A 26583-nucleotide genomic window follows, 5' to 3' on the forward strand; every position below is an offset into this window, starting at 1 on the left:
CAGGAATAATATTTTACTTACTTTTTAAATACAGTAGCTTTTAATATACTTAAAGAATCCCCAATCATCTGTAGCCTGAAAGTTACCAAGTCAGAGGAACGCTGTCGGTTTTAATGAGCCTCAGGAGATCCCGCACTATTAGATGTACAGTAAAAGCACATGGCATGATGAAGCAAAGCAGCTGCTTTTACTGATGTACATTATGCATGAGAACATTATGAATTGGACATCCGCGAGAAGTAGCTTTGGTAGAGCAGGAGAGGGGAAACAGCAACCCATGTAGCTGTTAAACTTTATGGATTCGGTGCGCTTGCATTGTGATATCCCAGCGATTGTTTCTGTGTGCGCTCGTAATGAAAAGAAAAGCATCAAAAAACTTAACAGCCTAAAGAAATATGGATCAGTCCCAACAGAGCGCAGCCCCACCATATGGCTCGGATAGTGAGTTTGCTTGTCCATAAAATGGTCTCCGACCGTGAAGTGCTCCCACACACTTCACACTGATTTGAAAACGAGCGAGGACAGAGTGGCACAGTTTGCAGGCAAACTGATGCACAATAGGACAGCAGCTCTCTTTAACACCCAGGCATCTGCTATAAGGAGGAAAAAATAATCGCTGGTGGAATAAAAGCTGCATCTTACTCAGTGTTTCTCACTAGCTCTGTCCTTGGTTGGTCTGGATACATTTAAACTTTCTGACACTGATTGTAAGCGCAGGCGAGCAAAATATTTCCATCAAGTCTGCGATCTGTGAACATATTGTTCCAGTGTTGCATGGATGAATTGCACATTACTTAAAGCTGAGTTTTAATTATGTAATAGGGAAGCCATTGAACTGTGCAAATACATTTAGAGAAAAAAATGCCAAGGCTAAAAATATGTCACTAAAGACTTGTGTGTACTGGAGTGTGGGCGGCAGCCTTTAGTGTTGTACTGTATATTGTTTGCATGAGAATGGTATATCCATGGCAACACATACACATACATATAAGATTAGTTTCAAATACAACTAAAGCTGAAACTGAAATGCATAAAAATGAATTCCATTTTTAGGGCGACTGTGTGGATGTGATGAAATTCCTGATGTTAGACGCCTTTTTTAACAGCACTGGCATAAAGATGAAGTAATAACTTACTGTCAACATTTCTCCACATTTCATCATGTGGTTTTTAAGCTGACCACAATTTAAAGTAAGGTCCACAATTTATCGGACAAAGACATTTGTTGTTGTGTTAATAAGACTTAATTATTACTTAATACTTGTTGTATTAAAGCTTTAATTCAGCATGAACTGTTTGGGAATTACAATGATTCTTGTACAATACAATGATGCACTGTTTCAGAGGCTCAACATTAATTTGACAAACTAACCTAAATTTAAGAGCTTAAAGAGAAGGATTGCATGAAACACTTGATGATGTGTAATGCTTCAGCTCACGAGCAGTGCAGAACCGTGCACACAATTTCTGGCAAGGTTTCGTCTTGCCAGAAATCGTAAAATTATTACTGTACAGTAGTAATTTTATGATTCAACGTTATTCAATCATCATATTTCATGATTAGGTAGAAAGCTAGCTTTAACTGGCTTTGCTTTATATTGCTTTGGAAATGACAGTTTATTGCTGTGCCATAAAATGTGTATTCACACGCACTGTGAGCTTCTGGTATAACATTTTACAAAGTATGCACTTTCTGCATTTAGATTTGTATCCAGACAGAAATTATTTTTAGTGGAGGTATAGAGAATCATAGGAGTACCAAAAAGTTCACTGAAGAGTAAGAAAATAAACTTTTGTTGTCTGATTCCCAGAGATTCAGACAAAGCCATAAGTGTCTGAAAGATGAATTACAAGGTTCCCTGCCCTGCATCTGTGCAGTGATAAACTGCCTTCATGGTAATACTGAGACTGTTGTAAAACACCCTTTGCATTGAAAGTAGACTCATTGTTTATTTAATTTCCAGGGTTACAGTACAGAGCATACTGAAACCGCAATATTTCCCTAAACCTTTAATGAGTAGTTTTTAATACCTAAACCTAACCAGGTATTTTATTTATTTATAAACCATCTATCAAAGTGAAATCTAAAAGTTAAAAGTGAGTAAAAAGAAAACCGAAGTGCAAAACACGTAGTCGCCAAACGGTACACAAAACGTTGCTCTCCTGGCTGACAAACGTGTCACTTCTGTCACCTCTGCCTCTACTTATCGGTGTCCAGTGCATTCATCAAGGCATCATTACCAAAAGACACTTCTGTGTCTCTGTGACATCAGTGGAACCTGACAGGATGTCAGTATTTGACACACTGTCTCGGCAAATCTATAATCAAATCGATCAATTCAGCTTGAAATCTATCATGACTCCTCTTTTTCGAAAGGACCGCTTCCACGCACACATTTGCATGGAAACAATTTGTGTGTGCAGAGACCACATTAGGCTCCTTGAGTCCACACTGGAGACTTCATTACAGCAACAGTATCGTGTATTCGAGGTAAGTTTATTTGGATTCCCGCAACTACCGCACATGATACATCATTTTTCAGCCTCACCATTCAGTCGCTTCAGCGGTTCCCTGCTGATGCTCGGTGATGGCGGTCCTGAATAATTAAACAATTCTGACATCCATGTAGGGGTCCGTTTCCATGACAACCATTCTCCCCTTGTCCTCGCAGCCCTGAAGAGTAATGTAAATCTCCTGTCTGCTTAATGTCACAGTAACACCAGCAAAGTGCCACAGAAAGACACACAGGTTGGGATCAATGGGAGCTTTTGATGACATGTTTGGCCTTGGTTTGCTCGCCGCTTGGTGTTCTTACACAGGCAAGTCGTGGTGGACAACTTGTGATGACATGAGGCCTGCCAGGAAAGTAATGCTGGTTTTCAGGTGCCAGGTGACACCAGATGAAGCGTAATGATAGACCACACGGGGCACAGAACACCGAACTGTAGTAATCCAGGCAGTATAGAAACTTCGGTATGTACTGATTAATCCAAGCGGAGGTGGGAAGCATCGCTTTAAGGTCACAGAGTGAATATTTTAATGATGCCTGTAATCTTCTCTGACAGTATGTTGACACATCCACGCTTCTGAGGGCGATGCTCTCTCTATCTCGACACACAAAGTCCCCTGGTTTTCCCCGCCACACACACAACACCACTCAGACATAGGCAATTACCCTTTAACATCAAATGGTTCATCAGTTCCCAGGACCATTAGACAGTGAATTAACCTTATCTACCTGCAGATGAAGAGCCATGGGTATGACAGTTATACCCTTGTCCCAGTCTGAGCTATTGCTAGAAAAATATGCCGTGTACTTTCCACGCAGCAGGACACAGGCTAATCACGCACTGAGAAATGCAATAAAAAAAGGATTATGATGCAGTTATTCATTGTCAAGAGTGCTTATTCTGTATTTTAATCATTCACTCAGCTAATATGTGACTCTTTGTTGGGGATACAAACCAGGCCGTGAGATGACTAAATGCTAAAACTCAGCATGGGGTTTTTAAAGCCAAACTTCCTAATGCTGACTCTTTGCTGTGTGTTACCTCAGAAAAAGAAAACCCTCTATGTTTGTAACAAAGATTAGAAGATGCTTTAATTTGATTAAACGTAACTTTTAAAATGTAACTTTTATTTAACTATTAAAGAAAATTGTGGAAACTGTCTAGTCTCAAACACTGAGCTTTGTACTGAATTAGTTTTGTGCCTTTGCTGAAAGCAACTATGATGCCAAAACTATTTGGCACATCATCACAAAAGGATGATCATGGCTTTAGAAGTCACTCACTAATTCGTCCTGTGCAACTGGTCTGTTGAAGACACAAAGTGTACCAAGCCAAGATAATCACTTGTCTTGGTAGCTTACCAACTCTTGGTATGCTTTGACTGGCCAAACATTAAGTCTGTTGTTCCATGCTCACACAAATGGATCTAGAAATTGTGGGAGATGACAGGGTAAAATATCTGTAGAGGCTATATGTAGGTTCTCAGTCATCCAGGTTATAGTGGTCTAAGGTGTTTGAATTAAATGCAACCTGACATCTTTTAATGGTTTGAACATCGCTTCCCAGGCGATTAAACCATTCGACATGTTTGATCTTAACAACGCTCATAATCGTCAGGAAGGGTCATCCCAAACCCCAAATTTCCTTTTGGAATCTTCAGCTGAAACACCAGCTGGAAAACTAGTTGGAAAAGCTACACCTATCCCGACTTCCTAATCCTAGATTACTTTTCAGTGACGACACTCCCAGCTCTGACATCCAACATAAAAGTATTTCAGGAATAACACCTGGTAATCAGCTGTAATAAAAAAATTTAAACATTTTGGTTAAGAGGTGAAAGAGGTGGGAACGCCTTGGTGTTCCCCCGGATAAGCTGGAGGAGGTGGCTGGGGAGAGGGAGGTCTGGGCCTCTTTGCTTAGGCTGCTGCCCCCGCGACCCGGCCTCGGATAAAGCGGATGAGGATGGATGGATGGATGGAGGTGAAAGACCTTCAAGAACCTAAAAGAAGTCAACTTGCCTTCAACTCAAGCATTTTAGTCTGTAAAGTGCAGCAGCTTCACTTTAGTCGAGTGAAGCTAAGCTATTCATTTCTTTGAGCTAATAAATTCATCACTACTTACATTTACTGGAACTCAGGAAGGAGGGAATACTTTAGAAGCTATTGAGTGCAAAAATGCATCTCCAGAGCTATGAAAAAGAGAACAGCTCGTGTCTGCAGAACACTTGCTATTGAATAGTGAGCAGGCTGGATGCATGCGGGTAAAACTGCATTGAGGTATCATTCTTATGCTAATCAGTATACTGTGTTTACATCAGCCATAACTCACAAACTCCAATGTTGTGTCTCTATACTACTGCAGTGGAAATAACATTTAAATAAGTAAAAGATGAATCAAACAGTCAAGATGGGACTGAAGTGCAGACTTTCAGCTTTAATTCTTGGAGCACTGAAACTGGTTGTAACTCCTAAACAATTAATGCGGTACCTTTGTTACTTCAATCACACTTCAATCACATCTTGATTGTTTGGTTTAAAATCCACTGCGGGGGGTGTGCAGAGGCAAAATGAGAAAAAATTGTGTTGCAGTCCAAATACTGATTATATCTAAGTCCCAGAACCCAGCTTAAAAAAAAGGATACAGTGAGTTACTAAAAAAACCCTACCTGATAACCTTTTCATCTGAGCAGCTCAATACGTGACATAATTGAATGCACGGATTGGATTTTGGATTGTGTGACTTTTTCTTTTGTGCCAGCGGAGTCATGCCCTCAGCCAGGCTCAACAGTATCAACACCCCTGATGATTAGAAATAGATTTTGTGTGTTTTCGGTTGAGACTATTTTCTGCTCTTGCACATTGCTGGTTAATTGTCTGCAGTATCCTTGCTCCTCAGCCACATGTGAGACACCATGCATTATTGCCTTTGATTAAAGTCACACTGACATAGGACATGTTTTAGCTAATTATGTGTCTGTTTTATCCACTTTCTTGCTTTGAATCAGTTTTTAAAAAAAAAAATCATTTTCTCTTTTCTTTCTTAAAAGGAGAGCAATAAAAGTAATAGTTATAAGACTGACATTGTTTCCAATAAAGTTAGATCATCATTAAACCGTCAGCTAATGCGAAACACTCTTTAGTATCACAGCTTAAGGTCACAGTGGTAAACAGCTTTAAATGTCTGCTTTATTCCCTCGCTTTCTTCTCTGACAGTCTTCACTGTTCATCGCTCTCCTCCACAAACTCCTCCTCATCGCCCAGCTCCTTTTTCTACAATTACTGTCTCTTCTTATTTGTGCATTATATGGAGAATTTGTGATAACAAGCTTGTAGGGTAGAACCACCCACTCACTGTTACTCACCGTCAGGTAATTGATTACAAATTGTACGCTGTTATCAGGAACCATTGTCTAAGATGCTACGCCTCTCTTAATTGTTTTGTCTTGTTCATGCACTGTTTTGCTCGGATCTGTCTCTCTGTGTCGTTCGTTAAAAGTCCAAAGCCTAAAGAGGTGATCAGGGATGTTTGTATGCAGCAGGTGTGCGTGGTTGCACGATAACGCAGTGTGGAGATGAACGACGCTCAGATCAGCACCGGTTTGTACCTGATGTGACAGACCAAAATTGGATAAGCCACTTTACAGTCTCACCGCTGCATTGTTGCAGACAGGCCATGATAGGAGATGGAATAAAGTGAAGGGAGGAAGTGAGAGAGGATAGCATGAGGATGAACTCAGAGGTGAAAATCACAAATAATAAAAGTAAAATAACTAAGATTAAAGGAAATAAAACAAACAGGAAAAACGAAGAAAGATAGAAGAGTCAAATAAGCAGAAGACAGTCGGTTAATTAAGCATGGATACCAAGCTATGGGTTATCTCATGCTCATGTTTCCAGACAACAGAGAGCCATCTTAGGGCCCTAAAATTAATATTGGATCGACAGCGGCCCCTCGGTGTTGTCTCTCAAGACAACTCCTCCCCTCTGTTGCTGTGGCATCCAAGTGATCTCTTCATTAATTCATAGTAGAGAGCAGAACTAAATTAGCTCTTGTTAGCCTCCTGCTGTTTACTTTTCTTTATTTGCTATCATTAAACCTGCTCCCTTCAAACTGTGCACTTTGTATATATATGCGTGTGTGTGTGTGTGTGTGTGTGTGTGTGTGCGCGCGTGCATGTGAGGGATGTGAGGTGGGCATCATACCACCCTCACCTAGCAACCTGCTCCTGTGAAATGCTCAAAGGGTCTGAATCACTGGGGGTGACACACACACACACACACACACACACACACACACACACACACACACACACACACACACTGGGTGTCCCACCCTGCAGCCCCTCAGAGTAACTGTGACTCAGGTGCTTTTGTTGACGACGTTCCATGTGCCAGATGCTCATCAGGCCCAGGCAGCAGCCAGATCTGCAGGAACAGGTCTTCACTGACTCTCCGATTTTCCTTCTCTTTCAACTTCATCACAAGAAGCAAGGCACTGACTGATAAGAAAATGAGAACGAGCAAAGGAGACGTGACACATTAGTGGAAAAGGGGAATGGCATTGCCTCATCTTCATCACCTTGAGTATTAATTGATTCTTGCTGCCAGAGAGATCTTTTGCAGAGAGATGTAGTACGATTTTTTTTGTTTTTCTTCCTCGTCTTCATGCTCTTTTTGACTCTTCAGGCTCAAACACAGGTATGGCTCGCACTAAAAAGACATTTAAAAAGGCTGGTGTAAGAACGGGACGACGGGTTTGGCACTGAGGGCTCAACAAGATGACTCCTTGGACAAGCACTCTTAGTGGACTAGCTAATGTGTTTTAATAGAGACTGACATTATCACATACACACACACATCCCCATGTGGATACGCTGCGTCATGCCCCATCCTCCAGCACGCCTCCACTACCAGAGGGATGTCTTCCCCACCTGTGGCTTCTGACTCCTAGAGCCAACCATCCTATCACAGCCACCATTATCTCTCTCCTGGCATTCATCTGGTTTTCCCCTTCATCATCTGGTTGTGCTTTGCACCTTTTCTGTTGAAAGTTTTTTTTCTTTAAAACAGAAGAAAGAAGGACTTTTGCCTCAGTAGAAGATTCAGAAGTTCACGTCAACTAAGGCCAGGAGGAAAGCGATTCCCAAAGGAGCACCCGGAACTTTCCCAGTGGTAAGACATCAGCCATTTTGAATATGAAAGCTCCCTTGGAGATGATGCTCGAGCTAAGGGTATAAAGATGTAATAAAGAGGCCAGCGATAACATGGAAAGTTCCATTAAATCATGCCTAAGAAAAAGTAGTGGAATGAGGACACAGTGATTTGGCAGTGAATTAGAGTCACTGTTGTCTGGGGTGTATTACTGTTAATATTTATTTATTTAATGTTTTTAGGGTGATGATAAAAATTGCATTGTGTAAGCTGTAGTAACAGATCAAGTGCTCGGCTGCTGGTGTCCTAAATAAATAATAGTCCTGTTCCCATATTCCCTCTTTTTCTTGCTTTGCCCCTCCATCTGTTGGCCATTGGACACTGAAGCAACCATATGCTCTTTATGTATAAATCATGTCAATGTTAGTGAAACATGGATTTGGCACACTTCTTCAAAATCAGCCTCTGAGGTATCCTCTGTCCCCTAAAAAGAGTTCATTGTCTATCTCTGTTCTTCTATTCTATCTTTATATTTGCCTTATGTATGTATTTATATTAGTCTAAGAATTCACAACCCTGTGATGTCCTATATGATATTTCTTTCTTCAGTCTTTCCACATTACTGAAATTTATCTCTATAGTTTCAAATGGCTTAAAATTTGCTAACGACCTGGATGAACATAAACTTTTCTTTACAGTGTGAATTTGTTTGTTTTTTATGAACACAGCTTGTGTGGACATACTATGGTGTCTTGTCAGAAATTCAGCGATTGGCTCGTTTGTCCTTAGACAAAGGCGAGCCTCATTAGTGTATATATGGTTTAGACTGAAGGCCAACTTTAATTAGAGAGGCGAAACCACATTTATATAGAAACGCAAACAAAAATGCATCATTTTGCGAGCATATTGAGGGTATCATGAGTTTGCTGGCTGTCACGTAGACTGTCATCAAACAGCCTGGGAGATGTGTAGGAGTGTCGGCAGCAGTTTGGACAGTTTGGATGACACTTCTCTACAGGAGGCTGAGTTTGCTTTTGGCTCATCTATTACAGCCTGACAGTTTGTTGAGTCTTTCCCAACAGTATAGCAGCCAGCAACAGAAGGGCCTAAACAACAGAAAAACAAAGCTGGTTCATGTGTTTTCATTGGGTGGATTTAGCTCTTTTTTTGTTTCTTTTTCTTGGAGTAACACCTGTGTTTCAGTATGGTCACAAATGATAGCTCACCCACTACATAAGGTAGCTGCGCTGCTGATGACAGCTCTCTCTGTCTCTTTGGATGATTGATACCCGACCAGAGTTTTAGCTCTAAATATGCACCTGATGAGTACAGCTGACATATTTGAGGGAAATTCAAAAATTCTGGCTAAGAGAATTGTGTGTGAATATTGTGCGTGAATTATTGATGGCATCGGCCTGCTTAAAAATGCATCCCCAACCTTTCTGTCGCACAGAGAGAGGAAACAGTAATTAGTGCGAGGTTATGAGAGGAGACACTGGCTAATTATCAGTGGGGTAAACACAGCCGCTTCTCTTTTTGGAATAAGTGTTTTATTTACAACAGATCGTACAGTTATATGGATTTACAACAAAACAAACAAACAAATAACAGCCATGCCATATTGTTATTTGATGTCCCTAATTTTGAGCGCATGATAATTTTGATAATGAGGGTCCTTTGTTCATTACACTAGTTTTCTACGTTGATTTGCTCAAGATCGTCAGGTGGCATCGTGCCAGACTGAGTATGGCACTCACGGCTGATTAAAGAAAATAAACTATGAAGGAATAAATAGACGGGGAATGGGAACTAGTTAGGCTGCGTGCTGAAGCATAATTGAATCTTATAAAGAAAAAAAATCTGAAAAATCAAGTTCCCACACTAATCTGTGCAGTCCTGTGTAAAACTAAGTACACCCTACTGTATCTGCAGGAATTAATTGATAAGTAGCAGCCAGGAGCTCTAATCAAATGCACTTATTAACTGATCATAAGCAAGTATGAGCACTTTGGTCTGGTCTGGAGCATTCAGGTGTGTGTTAACTCAATGCCACAATCTTCCTAGGGGTGCATGTCTAAGCCAATTCACCCCAAGGTCAGAGTGTGCAATGAGAGAAAGAGAAACTGCAACAAACCCAGGAGCTGCATCTCCAAATCAAGTTTGACGTATTTGGAAAGGTTACCAGGAGACAGTGTCTTGTCTCTAAAAAGAACAGGACAGGATCGCTTTGGTTTGCAAAGCTACATCCAGACAAACCACAAGACTTCTTTGTGGCAGAAGGCTGCCCCTCCCCGAGCCTGGTTCTGCTGAAGGTTTCTTCCTGTTGAAAGGGAGTTTTTCCTTCACACTGTTGCCAAGTACTTGCTCATATGCTGGTCGTTTGATTTTTGAGGTTTTCTCTGTGTTATTGTAGGGTCTTTACCTTATAATGCAAAGCACTTTAAGGGGACTATTGTTGTGATTTGGCACTAAATAAATAAAATTGAATTGACACAATGTCCTTTGGGCAGATGAGACCAAAGTGGAGCTCTTTGGCCACAGCAAACACAGCAAATGTCCACAAACACCTCAGATGAACTGTCAAGCATGTTGGTGGAGAGGAGACGGCTTGGACAATTTGCAGTCCCTGACTCAACCATGGAGTCCTCTGTATACAAGTATGCTAGTCAAATATGAAGCCATATTTTTTTTTCCACAGGACTAGATGTTCAGTACAGCGGAGAAAGTGCCTTCAAGCGTGATTGTGATTATTGTTATAACAGCATTTATAATTTATTTATTCTACAGTATTTTGATCTTTGTGGCCCATTGTACTAGTAAATCCACACTCTGCAGTTTGCCTTGTGTTGCATTTCCCGGTAATTAAAGCTTTGCTATCGTGACTTGATTAAAAAACTTTAAATTAACTGAATTTGGAGCACCTTCAAAACACCCGAAACACACATCTCTTATAATGTTCTTACCAACTTTTTAAAAAAATGTAACGCAATTCTGAAAATTTACTGTGAGGATTTTAAAAAGGAACAAAAAACACTTTCCTGTCAGTCCCAAACAAATAGTGAAAAACCTTTGATTTATGACCTTACCTCCCTGGACAGAAAACAGACTGAAATCATAATATGTCAGTTAACATACAGCCACAGTGAGTGTGCAGATCTTCATAATGCTTTGAGTGTAAAGAGTGTAGCTCCAAGAGATCTGGTTTCAAAAAGAGAGTAAGGGATTTTGCAAGTAAAACTATTTGTGTGGCATAAAAAAAAGAATAAAAAAAAAAAAACACAAATGCGGAAGTTCAAACATGATTTTACTTTTTGTCTTTTAGAATCTATTACATTTGCTGTCTTAAAAATACTTTCAAATTATGAGTTCAGTGTCAAATTGTTATTGGACAGAGATGAAGCAGTTTTGTTTCTGACATCTTCTGACTCTAAGAACAACAAATATCTCATTTTGCTCTGCTTTTTTTTTTACCCAGGGGAAAATGACGAGGAAGTCTCACACCAGAAGAGTTCTGACCCCACTGTGCACGGAAATTAAGGTAGGAACGATACTCCCAGTTTCCCCGAATATTTTAAATACTAAAAAGACAAAAAAACAAACAAACATTTCATTTCTAATAGTCGTTTCTAATAACTCGTGCCTGCCTTGTTTCTACACATCAATGATCAAAAATCATGACGAAAACAAAGAAATATACAATTAAACTGACTGTTTGGTTGAACTGATTGATAGAATAATGAATGAGAGGTTCGAGCTCAGCAACCCTCACTCCAGTCCCGCAGTGATACATTGTGTTTCCTAATGCAGCTTAATCACGATAAAAGCCTAATTAATAATGTTAATGCAGTGTTGATTAAAGAAGGAATATAGTTTTCTAGTAAAGAGACTGAAGTGTTTCTGTTTCTCAGGCTACAAATGCTTATTATCCACTTGCTCATCAACAAAAATTAAGACAAGAGTGTAAAGCCTCGTTAAGAAAGTCTAACCACCACCAGTAGCTGTTTATGATATTAGGAAATAACAAGTTTTTCTCAGCTAATGGCAACTCCTTTAACCCTCATCTCCCGCTTCTCCTTCTATTCTGCTCCGAGCCTGTTTGCAGCGTTAAAAGAATAAAATACAGACAGTCAAAGTCACGATCGCACAGCATTTTCTGCTGTGTTAATAGGTCAGTTAGACTTTTAACACTGCAAACATACCTTAGATAACACAATGTGCCACTAAAATACAGCGTTTGCCGGTTAATTTATTGTAATTTAAAACATTTCTAATCAATAAATATTATCTTAAATAAATTAAATGATGTTCTTTCAAAAACAGGTTCGCCCCCCCAAAAATATTTATAGCATTACATTTAATAAAAATGTCTATTGATTAAAAAACAAAACAGATCAGCGTGAGGTCTTAGAATTATTTATTCACATTTTGAAGGAGAAAAAAAAAAAGTTTGTCCACTTATTAATATTACTAATTTGTACTACTGAATTTAAATATAAATATGTAATAAAAGTTATGTTATGGTGAACATGACAATTGAATTCTGTAGAAACACATGAATAAATTAATTACAGGATATTAAAGACTCTCTTCAGGCTTTTGGTCTGAAAGTGTTTCCTGCAACTTTAAATTAAAGTCAGTGTGGGTCAGAGATTTGTCTATATGTTACACATACGTATATTTTCCGATTTCTTTGGGACAAACACCGTGGAGAACATTTTGTGCAAAATCCTTTCAAATTTTCTTATTTATGAAAACCGCCCAGCACTGAGTGAATGACAGATAATTTGATTGTCAGGAGAAGAGAAATAATTTGTTCTTCAAACGTAAGTGTTTCAAAGCCAGATCATTTCCTTTAAAATGCTCATTACTTCAGCAGCTCTGCTACTACTGCTTGGACAATTTTAATAATTGTATTGATGTCTGTAGGAACAGTAATTCTGCCATTAACAGACTGAACACAAGAAAGTAATGTCTTTTTTAAACTCTGACAATTAGTAGTTGTTTAGGAGATCAGACACTAACTGAGCAAAGTGTTCTTTCACACCCTCGGCTAGTGGTAGCCCCTCGCGAGGGCATGCTTTGCTCTTTTGTTTATGTAACTGGTTAGAGTCTGCGCCTGACACTTCACGTTCAACCCCGTAAAAAAGTAATTCTGCCACTTGAAGACTTTAAAAGCCTTTCCAACATGTCGCTTGTTTAATGAGATGACCTCGAACTGATGGGTACATTTTGATAAGACAAACAACTCTGTTAATTACTTGGTTTTGGGAAATTTTCACATCCGTCTGACACGAGTTGAACTGAACAAGAAGCACAGGTTGTCCTCTGCATATCTTACTTTCTTTTTTTTGCGGCATTTAGTACATCACTTATAATTTTTGTTGTTAAATCTTTTTCATGCTGTGTAAGAAGATGTGATCACCTGCCATATATGAAGATTTATTTCTTAGTAACTCTTATCGGTAAAGTTTCCTGTACAAGCAAAAACACAGAAAACACGGCTCTGTAGGATTGTGTGTATGTGGATGCAACTGTGTAGCCTTTCATGGGAAGAGTGAACATGATCATAGTTGTCAGGTTAGTAACCTTAGCAACGAGAAGATGTGAAAAGGAATCCTGAGAATGGAGACGTGCCACATATAGCATGTTAACACTTAAGTTACATTAAAAAAAACCTTTCTCATTCTCTCAGGCCATCGTTGTTTAGAAAGCTGCCAGGTTAATGAAAGTCAAATGGTTTGTATGATCTTGGTCTCAGTTCTTGGACCTTAAACCAAATAAAACAAAGAGATGCTGAGCTGACTGAGCTGGTAGGCTGTCAGGTTCCTCTGAGATCAGGTTTGTGGCTGTTTGTGCTGTTTGTTACATTTCATTCACATTTCTTCGAGTGATTTTCACCTTCTAGTTTTGCCTTCTTGTGAGATAAAAACTGTAATTGTTGTTTGGTTTTAGTTGTAGCTTCTAACCAACAGCATGCCTTTTAATCAACTATATACATCAAAGAAGTGCCGAGAACATAGCCGTGAGTTTTTCTTACTCTTTTTAGAAACACAGTAAACACGAATATCACTTGTTTCTTTTGAATAGAAATTGCAACCAAAAACAGTGCAGTGTGCATTTTTCTTTTTCTTATGCTTTGCATACTCCGAATCTTAGCAATAGCAATTTAAACACTTGAGTGCAAACAAATTATGTCTGGATACACAATGCAAATGTTACTCAAAAGACTGAGTGATGTACAAATGACTTCTTACTTTTTAAGAAAGTAATGATACTTATTATTCTCTGAAGAGAACATTTTGTTCCCTGACAAGGTTTGAAATGCGCTACAGAGAAGATTAGACTACAGTCCACCTCTTAATGAGGCTGCACAGAGTTTTCTTTTAATGTTTAAGTAAGAACAGAAAGCTGACGAAAAGGTAAAAACAAGCCCGAAGAGCACTTCACATTGATCAAAAACTTGGCAGTTGTGCAGAGATTGCATTGAATTTTTTTTTTTTTACTTTTAGCAACTGGTTGCTAGTAGTTGTAACAACCAGCTAGTTGCCCAGAGGTTGAGTGTTCAACAACTTCATTCTATGGGCGTTTGATCACAAGGAAATTGCAAAGGTTACGTGATGGGATGCGACCTGTCTTCAAACAATCACAGTTGGATTCAGACTGGCTAAATTAGCCCAGATTTAGCCAAGAAGACACACATCCTATCTCAGACACATTTGGGAAAGCTTGTAAATAACTGTCTAATTGATAAATCGATTCAGCTGGTTCCCTTCTGGTTGGATACCTGTTTTAAAACTAGGTTGCTGAGTCCCTATGGCATTTTACAGTTAAATCGCTTTCCTGCAGCAACTACGTCACTGTTTATCGAGGAATTTGTGTTCCTCTAACCTCTAATCTGCAAGGTTACGGCTGGACTGTGAATGCAAGTAATTAATATGAATTTCTGTTTGAATTTCTGCTCATGTAGATGACAATAAATTTACAACCGATAGCAGGCTGTCTCTATCTTATTGTTGTTTAATGGCTGTCTTGAAGCACCAGTCGCTTTGAAGATGGAAGCTGACTACAGGTGCTCACAAACCTGATCCTTACCCTCAGAGCAGCCATTTTTCAAGTTCATTACACGTGGTTGGAGTATTTTTTTTTTTTTTTGAGACAGGATCTTCAACCACTGCTTTCCCGGGTGTGACTGTAGCATTAGCACCAGTTTCTGTCCAGGTCATAACTTTACCGTTATGATCTTTTCCATTCATGCAATAATAATAAATGTAATGTCCATGTAATGTCCATCTCTGCCCCATCAAAAGTTATAGACTGCTCCAACATTTTTCTTGCAGGCTGCACAAGAACTGAAATCAGTTGATTTTAAAAAGTATTTTAAAAAGTGTGCAGGAAAAAGGAGACAATGTTTTTTTTCCCCTTCTTATCAGTCAATAACTGGTGAACCCCTGAAGCACAAGTAAAGCCAACTCTGTGATTACTCTGTATTACATTGCAACACATTACATAATTTGAATGAAGGCACTCTGTGCTTTTTAAATTTTGAAATGCTGACTTTTGGAGGAGGGGAAATAGGCTGATGTGAGCTAGGCTAGTAGGCTAGTAAAAGTTGTTAAATCCACTCAACTTCTCTCAATTTCAGATGAATCCAGTGTGTTTATACAAAACATGCCTACGACCCTTTCTTTCTTTAAAGAAAGGGCGTGTGTGTGTGTGTGTGTGTGTGTGTGTGCTTTTACCTTAGCAAAGCAAGGTTCCATTGTTTTTCATTGCACAAAATACAACATTTATTTTTTTCTTTATAAACTAAAAGTAATATGTTTTTTACTGCTTTAGGAGAAAAAGGTCACCATTTCCAGTCATCTTTTATTCATACATCCCACTAAAACAGACATTTACATATCATATATTTTTGCATAACCTGGAATAACATTTCCATAAATCAACAGAGGTGGGACCAAGTCATTGTTTTGCAAGTCTCAAGTAAGTCTCAAGTAATGTCAGGCAAGTCAGAGTAGAGTCTCAAGTCACTGGTGTAAAAGTCCGAGTCAAGTCACAAGTCTGAAACTTTGAATTTCAAGTCCTTTCGAGTCTTTAAAAAAAAAAAAAAACCGAAAAAATAATGTTGCAGTTATGCTAAATGTAAATATTAGACCATGTAATTTTAAAATCTGTGTTTTTCTCAACACATGACAAAATAGTGAACTTAGAAAATATACACAAATTGTGAAATTGCACCTCTTTAAAATGCAGCTCAATTAAACTTAGCTCCAAGAATAATTTTCACCGACAGTTCTGAGATAAGCTGCATGTTATTCTTGGATGCGGTTGTAGGACCAGCTTTAAAATCGCATGACAAAAATATCATACACATTAAAAAAAACTGCATCACCAACGTAGCCTGGACAACATTTGCTAGTTAGATGAAGTCAGCTATCTCATCTTAGCATATTTATATGCATATTTATAATTATACGGTTCTTGGAGTGAGTGCATACACTCATGAAGTTTAGTAACTTCAGGTCACTGCAACAAGCCCAGGTACAGTTTACCGACGGATGGGTGCAGGACCTTGAAATGCACCGTGTAGAACGAAAGACCATCGTACGTATCATAAGTTTACCAGTCTCACAAACTGTCGTCATAAATACACATTCCTTAACCGTTTATTAATAGGACCTTTGAGCTCAACGGTAATTAATTAGTAGTGGAAATAATTTCTGGTAGCGTTACAGAAATGTAGCAGTGACAACAATATTGTATGCTGTAATCACCGCGCGGATAGGAGGCGGCTGGCTTGACCGCGGCTCACAAATGACGGCTCACTTTACCGCAGTCTGTAATCGCACTGGGCAATTAGTGATACAAAAAACCTGTTTTATCCTGTGAATAAAAGTATATGTTTTTGTCAATGTACCATAATAACAGAAGCGAAACGCAATATTGTGTCAGGACAATTCACTATTTATGCACAATAAATAAAGGAGCATAGCGCAACAATTTCTGTTCAGCGCCAGACTTGCTTGTAACCTATATCACTAATTATGTTATGAAAATGACGTATTAAGTACTAAAAGACACTGACCTTTGTGGAAATGCTTGGAGCAGACTAACCTGTGAGCTGGAGTGTTCTGGGACGTTATATTTGGTCTTTGAATGGCTGCAATCCAGACCATCCGTCGCGTCTTTGTTACTTCGGAAACATGGCTTGAACAATTTCTCTTCAACGACGTAATCCGATAACAACCGATCTCTTTACCCGTCGGCTTCCCGTGGCTGTCATGCGACCGGCTATTGCAGTTAATAATACAACAGCTTCTTGACATTTTTGTGTTTCTTTTTATCGCTGTATAACTGATTTTAATTGAAAGCCTGCGTGCGCTAGTACCGCTTGCCACGAGTTCCCAGAATCCTTTGCGGTTCTACCCGTGAATGACGTCACATTTTCAATCTCTATATAATATGCATGTTAAATTTTATATTTGGGGTAAAATATCAAGTCTTTTCAAGTAAACCGGTTCAAGTCCAATTCAAGTCCCAAGTCATTGGTGTAAAAGTCCAAGTCAAGTCACAAGTCTTAGAACATTTTTTCAAGTCAAGTCTAAAGTCATAAAATTAATGACTCGAGTCTGACTCGAGTCCAAGTCATGTGACTCGAGTCCACACCTCTGTAAATCAATATATGCATATATTATGCAGTATGTTTACATTACCTGTCATATTTATTTTTCTAAAGCTTGCATTCATTTGAAACCAGTAAAAAGCAGACAAATCTCAGCGGCGAGTAGGACTGAAGTAGCTTAGATATTTGGTTTTTCTTGAGTTAGGTTAGATAAAAGCAATGCAATAAATAAATAAATAAATAAATAAATACTAGGCTTTGGGCTTTTCATGGCTGAAACTTTGGTCAGTTTTGGCTCTGGGATAAAATTATGTATACAAACAAAGACAGCAGCTAGCAATGTAGGCTGGCTGCTGTTTAGTTTACACAGTTCAATTAAGATCAAATCAAGAGAAAGACAACCAAGAACTTTTAAAAACTACATTATACAGGTTACTCGTTCATATTTGTTAGCTTTATCTATACCAACCGCTCCTTGTGATGGGATTTCATTTAACTCCTTTCAAAATGATGTGAAAATTAGCTTTAACTGACTCACTGATAGTGAATTTTATATGTCTGGTGTCATGGTTTGCTTCAGATAATACTAAACACTATTAAATTAACAAACTGAAGTTAATTTAGTTGACTTTTGAAATGTGAAAGCTTAACTTAATAAAGTTAGTTAAGTGTGCGTAACTTTAGTGCATTTACACAGAACCATCAAACTGTTAAGAGACGTTTGTGTAGCTGAATTCAGTCTAACGCTGAAACAAGCGGCCTGCTGTGTTTTACTGTGAGCTAAATATTATTAAATATTTTCCTTATGCTCTGAAAGAAAGCACATTAGTGTTTTATGCACAGCTTTCAATATAATATACAAATTCTTGGTGAGAGCCTACAGGTCATTTTCTCTAATAGTTTGAATGATCAAAAACAGATTCATAACATAAAATTCTCTATAAAACATAAACACCAGTTAGATTTATATAAAAGAGGAGAAGCTGGGACCTGTGAAGGCTTTGACATTTCTGCTTGAATGCCTTTTTGTTTTCTTGCAACTTTCAAATTGATTGACAAATTGTTTAAGCTATAGAAGTGCAACGACTTTTTGTTGTTTGATAAGACTGAATCAATGGTATACAATCTAGCACGTACACTCTGACATTTCCTTTTAGCTTTTCTGATCAAACATGTCATAACTGGCAAAATGTACATCGCGTGGCTTTGAGTTGTTCACCAATAACATTGAGGGCTGGCTTTAATATCATTTTGTTGTCATCATATGTTTGACCTGAACTGGTGATGGTGTGTTTTTTGCTCCAAAAGACGCCGTCTCTCGGTCTCACTCCTTCTTCTGCTCTCCCACTCACTTGCTCCCTGTACCTCCTCTCATCCTTCAGGGGCTCTCTGCCTCACTGTCTCTTACTTCTCAGTAAGACTCTCTATCTCTCGCTCGCACGCGTAAACGCCGCAGCGTCCTCCCAGGTGGTGAGCGGTTGCTGGGAGCGACTGCAACAATGTCCCCGGTGTTCAGACACTGTCACCTCTTTTTACTGTGCATCCCCCCGTTTCCGTCCCGTTATCTTACTTAATCCCTCTCTTCCCGTCTCTCTCTATATCTCTCATATTATTTTTTGTCCCAGAATAATTTTGTGCTCTTCTCCTTTTGCCACAATCTAGTTTGTGGCATATTAGACTTGCTGTCATGCTGTTTCTCCACTACTGCACTGGAAAAATGGACTCAAATCCTTACCGTCTGTCAACTCCACAGCGTGGCATGTCTTTTAACACTTCTGAAGCCTTTGAGTGAGAAGTGTGAGAGTGGAGGAGGATGATGATGATGGAGAAGAAGAAGAAGGAGACCATGACTCTTGGTTTTATTTGGCGACACTTTTTGTTCTACAACAAAGAAGCCAAGGCTGCGCCATGAACTGTAAACCATGTGCATAAAGTACCAAAAGAGAAGAAGAAGAGGGGGACACACACATGCGCCACACACAGAGGAGAGAGTGACAAGCTGAATGAAAGATCGGGGAAGCAAGACAAGCAGGAGAGGGAGGGAATGGAGGTTTTAGTAGCTGTGGGTATTCAAAGCACAGTGTTCACAGTAAGAGAGTGACTTACTGAACAGGGTGTCTGTTTCTGTGCCTCTCAGTCAGCTTTAAGCAGCTCTGCGCAATGCTCAACAGGAACCCTGCACTCCTGAGACTCTTCCTCCTCCCTCTCCCTCTCTCTTTCTCTCTCCCTCTCTCCTTCTATTGCCTTGTTTCCCTATTTTTCACTCTCTCTCTCTCTCTCCCTGCGAGGAGGGAAAACAGCATCAACGGCTGAGCCACAGTAACAGCACATGCAACAGGGTGCAGGCAGCACCTTCTGCTTCACCACCTTCCTCTCTGACTCTCGCTCCCTGCCAGAGGAAAGACACAGAGAAGAGAAAGAAGAGCACAGGAGTGAAGCCGTGCAGGTGAAGATCTGTTGCGCAACAGATCAGAAGAAGAGAGAGAAAAAAGTGACATTAACAGGGAGACAGGAGTCAGACATTTACCCAGTCTTAAGACTTAAGGGAAAAAGGGGGCAACAGAGGGAGACAAGGGCTGTTCAGTGGGTAGTTGAGAATGAAGTGAAGATGCCACCTGTGGCACTAGTTTGAATCAAGAACAGCCTCCTCTAGTCTGCGTGGCTGCCGTACTTGCCACATCTGTTGACTACATTTTTAACACTAATGGCTTCCAAGAAGAAGTGGGCAGAGCGGAGGGAGTTAAGACGGGAGCGGCCGTTCTCCACCCGGGATGATTCATCTGTTGCATCCGGGACATCTGGGCCAGGACGTCCCACCACCAGGGGGCGTTTCTCAGAGTCGTGGAAGAGGCTCAGCTCCAGAGGGGGGTCCACCAAGAGGGGGGTACTCAACTCTCAGCAGCCACCGGTAAGATGTTTCGAGGCCCCCGCTACTGGTTCCCCCAAAGATTAATCGATGATCTGGGTGCTGGGAGGGGAAATGGGACAGGAAAGGCTGCTGTTAAGCACCTGTGAGAGATCAGGAGGTAATTGGGGTAAAGGAATTTGTAAGACTAATTTAACCAATCAAATGTACCAGTTTAGTAGTTTAGTACGAAACTGGTACATTTTAGTAGTACTCAAGTAACAGCAGACTTTTTATACTTCTTGAGTGGTAAAAAACATTTAGCGTTTAGGTAGGTTGCTGTTTTTGCCACAGAGTAGTTGTTTTTTTAGCTTTATAGTCTGCCATCACCTGTTACCTTGGAAACCACATGCAGCAGTCAGAATAGCTTTATTATATTCATATTGACTTTATTGTATACACATACTCTAAATCACACAAACATATAAGATCACTTACTGGTTATGGCTTAAAGCTGCCACTTTTTTCTTTAACTTTACTGGCAGTCTTCTGTAGGAGCACCACAGTGTCGTGTCTACCAAAGACTAATGGTGATTAAGGTGCCTGCGTTTCCTGCACATAATTAGCAAAAGGTCCAAAGGACCAGCCCGTAAAAACCCAGAATACCCAGTGGATGTGTAATGGGACGAAGGAAAAGAACTGCACATGCAATAGTGATTGAAACAAATGAAATAACTTACCTTGTGTATTGAACCAAACAAGAGACCAGCCTTGAGGACAGTGCCATTTGGAAGTTTTTGCATTTTTTAAAAAACAGGTATCAGCTTTATGACTCTAAAAACAGATATTTTAATCTTGGTAACACTTTATAATAACCCTCAGCAACCAATTTTAGCAAATATTTCTCTCACAGTGAAATCAGTTTTCTTGCTCTACTTGCAGATTATGTGTATAAATGTATACACTATATTAGAGAATCTGTTAACATTATGTAGATGAATATTAATGTTTATGTGGCTCACTTGTCAAGGCTGTGAACCTGCAGAAGAGCTTGTGTGATTCTGTGCGAAACCAATGGGTTGAATGACAGCAGCATTTGGGAATGATAATGGACTCAGTAATTACATTTTTTTTCTTTTATAGAGTTACAATCACATTTGGAAATCATTATTCTGGATTGTATTATATTACACAAGCTTAGGATCAAGTAACAATACCGATGGTTATTAAACAGCTTTATTATTTCACTGTTTCCTCACAGCAAACTGTTTGCTAAATCTGAATTATCCATCAACAACATATTAACGATGGCGACTACAAAGTGTAATCTCCATCTTAATAGCCTCTTCGGAAATGGCCTACGCATAATACAATATTCCTGTGGATTAGCATTACTTTACAATTTATGAATAATCCAGGAGACAGAATTAAACTATTAGCACTTGCTTGTAAATATATCGGAAGTTTAGATGAATCACTGAAATTCAGACTCTTACTGTTCTCTACTCTTCATTTCTTATTTCCATTTTTCTGCTTGTCTTCTTGTTCCGCTTCAAAGTGCCAGGATGCTTGTGTACTCCTTCTTATGGCAGCATCTGTCAAGCTAGTGGGAAAAATCTTCTCCATAGTCACTGCAGCAGTGATGAAACTTCTGGGTAATATGATTCTTAGGGATGCAGGGTCCGGTTCACACTATTTTCCGAAATACAGATCTTCTTTGATGTCTATGGATTTAGATGAGACCAGCTAAAGCCATCGGTTAGCCGAACTATCGCACTTAGCCAATCTGTGGCGTGATTTGGCAGCAGTTCCTGCAGTTGGAGATGTGCAGGGGACAGCGATATGCACAGATGGAGATACTAGATCTGTTTCCAGTTTCTCACTTGTGCTCCAGTAACCAGTACGATTTAATATTGCACACAAAAAAACTCAAAGGAAATGGAGCTTTTATTTATTTATTTTTTAGCCACATGGACTTAAAGGTAGTGAGCAGCTATACAGTTTTGTTCCACGTGGGCTTAGAGATCATCTGAATATATGGAAAAAGCTCATTTCATAACATTAAAGCCATTATATATTCTCCTGATTGCGTTTCATGTGCACAGCATTAGCTTCTCTTGGTCATTTGGGATTTGAGTTGCTTGGATATGAACCTCTGTGTCATACTACACTGCAACACCACTGCTAGTGTCACATCATTAGTCATCCATAATGGCTGCTGTAGGTGTGTGTGTGTGTGTGTGTTTGTATGCCTTTTTATAGAGCGAGTGAGTGATCCTGTGTGTGACTAACTAAATGAGTGGGACAGACAGTGAAGAATAGAAATAGTGATAGATGAAGAATTACTCACCTAACATCCAATATTTTGTAATTATTCTGAATGGATGAAAGACGGGAGGATTAGAGGCCAGGGAAGACCAGGAGAATGAGGCATTTAAAAAAAAAATTCACCACAGTATTGTGGATTTAAGTGTATTTCTTGAAATCTCGAGTAAATGTCTGCATACTAAATGGAAAAAAAAAACCTTACAAAAAAGGCGAATAAGGCAACCAGCTGCAAAGCCTTTATCAAACTAAGAGATGACATCTTCTGTCAACTTAGGTTAAGAAGTTCAGTCAAAGTGCTTTCATGAGCCCGTCAAATGTAATATTCCTGCTCAGGCTTTCCAGTCTGCTTAAGTTAAAATGACTTATGCTATTAAGTTACAGACTTTTTAAATACTTCTTATTTCAGCTTGTAACCAAGTGTTTGGAGTGTTACTTTTATGCTTATTTTTTAACGTATTACCCATAGAAGTTAATTTGTTCCAGATATTACATTACTTTTCCATTTCTTTTGTGTTATGTATTTAAGTATAACCTCAAAGTTGACTGCACAAACAGCACAGTGCATTTCGTTACGATACTACAAGTTGATCCTTCCTTTTACTTGTTGTAAATCAAACTGTGGCTTCTTGGTTGGGGTCAGCATACACTTAGTTTAACCATCACCCTGTGCCTAGATTATTATTATTTTATTTTTTTGCATAGAAATCGAAATGTAATATATTGCCTTTGCAGATGCAGATGAGACATTAGATGTATTGGTATATGTTTCTAGCATGGGTACAGTTTTCGATTTGTGGTCACATTGTTGTTCTTTTTCACAGCTCTTAGAATCCTCAGACATTTTTCTCCTATTTTCTGCACAAATGATCACTGCCACCTTTTCTTCACATCAATCTATCGAACTCATCCAGTTCATGTGCTGGAGGCTATTTGGGCTGTCATGGTGAAAGGGAGGGTACACCCAAACACAGAAAGACAGACACCCATTCATGCCAAAATTCAAACCTATGGCCAGTTGAGAATCATGAGTTAACCTAAGACGGATTTGTTTGCAAGAACTTAGTGAGCCCACTAGTGCAAATTCCGCACCAGAAAGACCCCAGGTGATCAGTAGATCTGAATACTTCTTGCTGTGAGCCAACAGTGATAACCACCTCACCACTGCGTTGCTTTTATTCACATAGAACTGTAAGAAATAAAACAAAACAAAAAAACAATAAAGGAACACATTTTGAATCTCATATCTTTCAAAAGTATTTCTAAAAATACTGATGCGAGCCTGTGCTACCCCTCAGCCTCCTGGAAGATGCCCCTTTGGTATAAAGTTGAAAATCCTACATTGTTTAATTCTCAAGTTATTGGATTCACAAACGTGTCCACACCACCCACTGACTATCTGCCCGCCTGGCCGGCTGACAACAATACCCCGTCAACCTTTTACAGCTGAGGGGTAAAAATGGCTAATAATTGCTTTAGAGGTGAGACTGTAAATTTGGTAGTTAGGTTGGTGCAAAACTAAATATAACATACTTTTTAAAAAAAAAAATGAAATATTTCTGATTTTTAATTTGCTGGCAACAGTTTCATTTAACAAAGAAGGTACTGACTCTTTAGGTTCAGCACAGGCCACGCCCACATATGATTTGTGATCTACACCAGCGGTCTCAAACTCATTACGATGCATTCTCTTTATACAGACAAATATATTCTAAAAAAGTTGACATCCATCTAAAAATAGATCGATTATGAGAAACATGTTTAATATAAACATTAATTCTCCACAGTTTCCACATTGGTCAGTCTACTGTCATTACAAAGGCTTCCATAACACAAAGGAACTTGCTTAACCATCATACTTCAAGCTAAGGCCATACCATACCATACACTTTATTTAAAAATCACTTATTTATAAAGGGCTAATCAAAGTCCTGTACAATATCATATATGTATAAAAGACAAACACAGGCCAAGTAAAAGAAGAAGTTAAAAAATAACAGAGGATATAAAAAGTAAGCTAAGAGCAACATCTCACGGTTTTGGCCTTGGGTAATGCTGCTTTCAGTAAGAGGGCTATAAAAGTGATGATAATTCAGCCTGATGCTAGTATGAAAACAACTGTTTAGCAATCCCTTCATGATGTGATCTCAGTCATTTGCAACACAGTGTCAAGTGAAGCGCCAAATATAGCGAGCCAAAGTCCAAAAATGATACTAACTTTCTTAACGTTCTTTCTTCTGGATCTGTACGTATTTATGTTAGTGAAACATGCATGCTTATGTTTATGCGTATGGCTAAAAAAGTGAGTGCAGCGTGTTATGTTGTCTGGCTGTAGCAGGTTCAAACTACAGCTTCTGCTCAGCTTTATAAATTCTCATTATATAATTGCAGAGAGAGCCAGCAGGCACGCAATCAGAACCCAGAAACTATGATAATTGAAGTGCAGCTGCTAATTAATATTATTGATCACACCTGCACCAGCACCAAAAACATGTCTGAGCAGTATCCACCGATGCCTTTCTATAAATAAAGCTACATATTGGGTGTTTATACTCATCGATGCACTTTAAGCCTGCACTTTAAAGATTGCTGCAGCCACTTTTTTAATGTGCATATGTTTGGTGGCTTCATCACCATATGTTAAATTATGCATTCATGCTGCATTTGTTGCAAATGGTTCGGTACAAGCTCCTCTCCTCTTTCACAGAAAAAGACTTGATACAGTTGGAGTTGTTACTTTGTATCTAGCCCAGCTTTTCACAGCCACACAAATTTCACACCAAATTAGGTTTGGAGCTATCGCTTAAATTTCCCTATGCACAAGTCTGTAGAGATTAAGTGTGTGATACACTGTTTCTCTCAATTTGGGTCTTTCTTTATTGCCATGCGAATGCCCTGCAGTTCACGAAGCCATCTGTGGATCATAGAGACCGTCTGCTCGGTAAGGCTAGAGAAGTCCCACATCTCTTTTAAAGGTCCACGGGGATGGTTTTTTTCCTCAGGTTTCCCATATCTGTGTGATGTCTGTTTGAGCGTAGCTTCTGTGTATTTTAATATGTGAACCGTGTGAGAATATATGAAGAGTCTCCTTTTGAGGATATGGCAATTTGAGATGGGATGGTAGTGTCAAAGCCTCTCAGCTTGTACCGTCACTATCAAGCTTTGGTTGTAATGAGCCTCATCTCATGCCACAGTGGGACCATACTGTCTGTAAAACAGATATTACCCCCCTCCCTTGATCACCCTTGCCCCCGGAGCATGACGTCAAAAGCTCCCAGAGCTCATTTGACTCTTTTTCTTATAGGTCTTTAGCTGCTCTGATGGGACACATTGGTGCTTACTATGTTTTTCTGGAGATTTATTTGATGTTAAGAAATAGAAAAAAAGAAAAAGAAAGTTACACCAAACATCAGATAGCTTTTTAAATGGAAACCTGGCAGCTTTGGTCACAGCAGGAAACTGTTTTAGTGCAAAAGACCTACTACATTTTTCCATGAGTCACTCTGTCGTCTGTATATACTCTGTATATATCCCAGCTTCTAGCAAATCATTTTTTCACACAAAACTGGTACATAATGATGTAAGTTAAGATTTTATTTTCTATTTTTTTCCCGTAATTTAAGCATTGATGTAAAAGCAAACACAGGTCGATCACGCAGCCTCAGTTGGGGTAACCGAACTTACATCACTGTAAAAATGTCCTGCTTGCATACAACAGTCATGCGAACAAATCAAGTTCTTCACGTGTTTGTAGGAGAAACAGATGCAGATTTTGATGTTCCCATCTCTATGCTTCATGTTTTAATTTGTCTCATTCAGCTTCTACCATCCTAACCGTGTAGTTCAAAGTCCTCACTTGAAACCTCGCTGTTTTATTCTTTTCATTTAATGGTTCGTGCTGTGCCATTCTCTCTCTCTGCACTCATACTAGTTGACTGTATTTCACAATGGGTTATAAAAAAAGTTGCATCTGGTAATTCTCTACAGCTATTCCTGCTGCTATTTCCCTCCAGGCTTTTTTTTATTGTTATTTTGCTGCAGTGTTGGGCACAGGGTCTGCCTGTGCCCAACACTGCTTTTGCATAGAAATCACCCAACAAATAACCTGCATGATAATCTGCCGGATAAGA

The 26583-nt window shown here is 39.2% G+C and overlaps 1 protein-coding gene across 1 annotated transcript in view; it reads left to right on the forward strand.

Moving 5' to 3' along the window:
* The first annotated feature begins 7619 nt into the window (after positions 1-7619).
* Positions 7620-26583, forward strand: part of trpm3 (transient receptor potential cation channel, subfamily M, member 3) — a 158394-nt gene continuing 139430 nt past the window's right edge. The window contains exons 1-2 of the mRNA XM_085425213.1: positions 7620-7682; positions 11137-11199. Of these exons, the coding sequence (XP_085281339.1) occupies positions 11143-11199 (57 nt within the window). The 5' untranslated portion in view covers positions 7620-7682; positions 11137-11142. The remainder of the gene's footprint in view (positions 7683-11136; positions 11200-26583) is intronic.

This window comes from Rhamphochromis longiceps, linkage group LG12, assembly GCF_057381845.1.
Source record: "Rhamphochromis longiceps isolate RC_006_pf linkage group LG12, R_longiceps_female_GT1.1, whole genome shotgun sequence".
In the NCBI taxonomy this organism is placed as follows: domain Eukaryota; kingdom Metazoa; phylum Chordata; class Actinopteri; order Cichliformes; family Cichlidae; genus Rhamphochromis; species Rhamphochromis longiceps.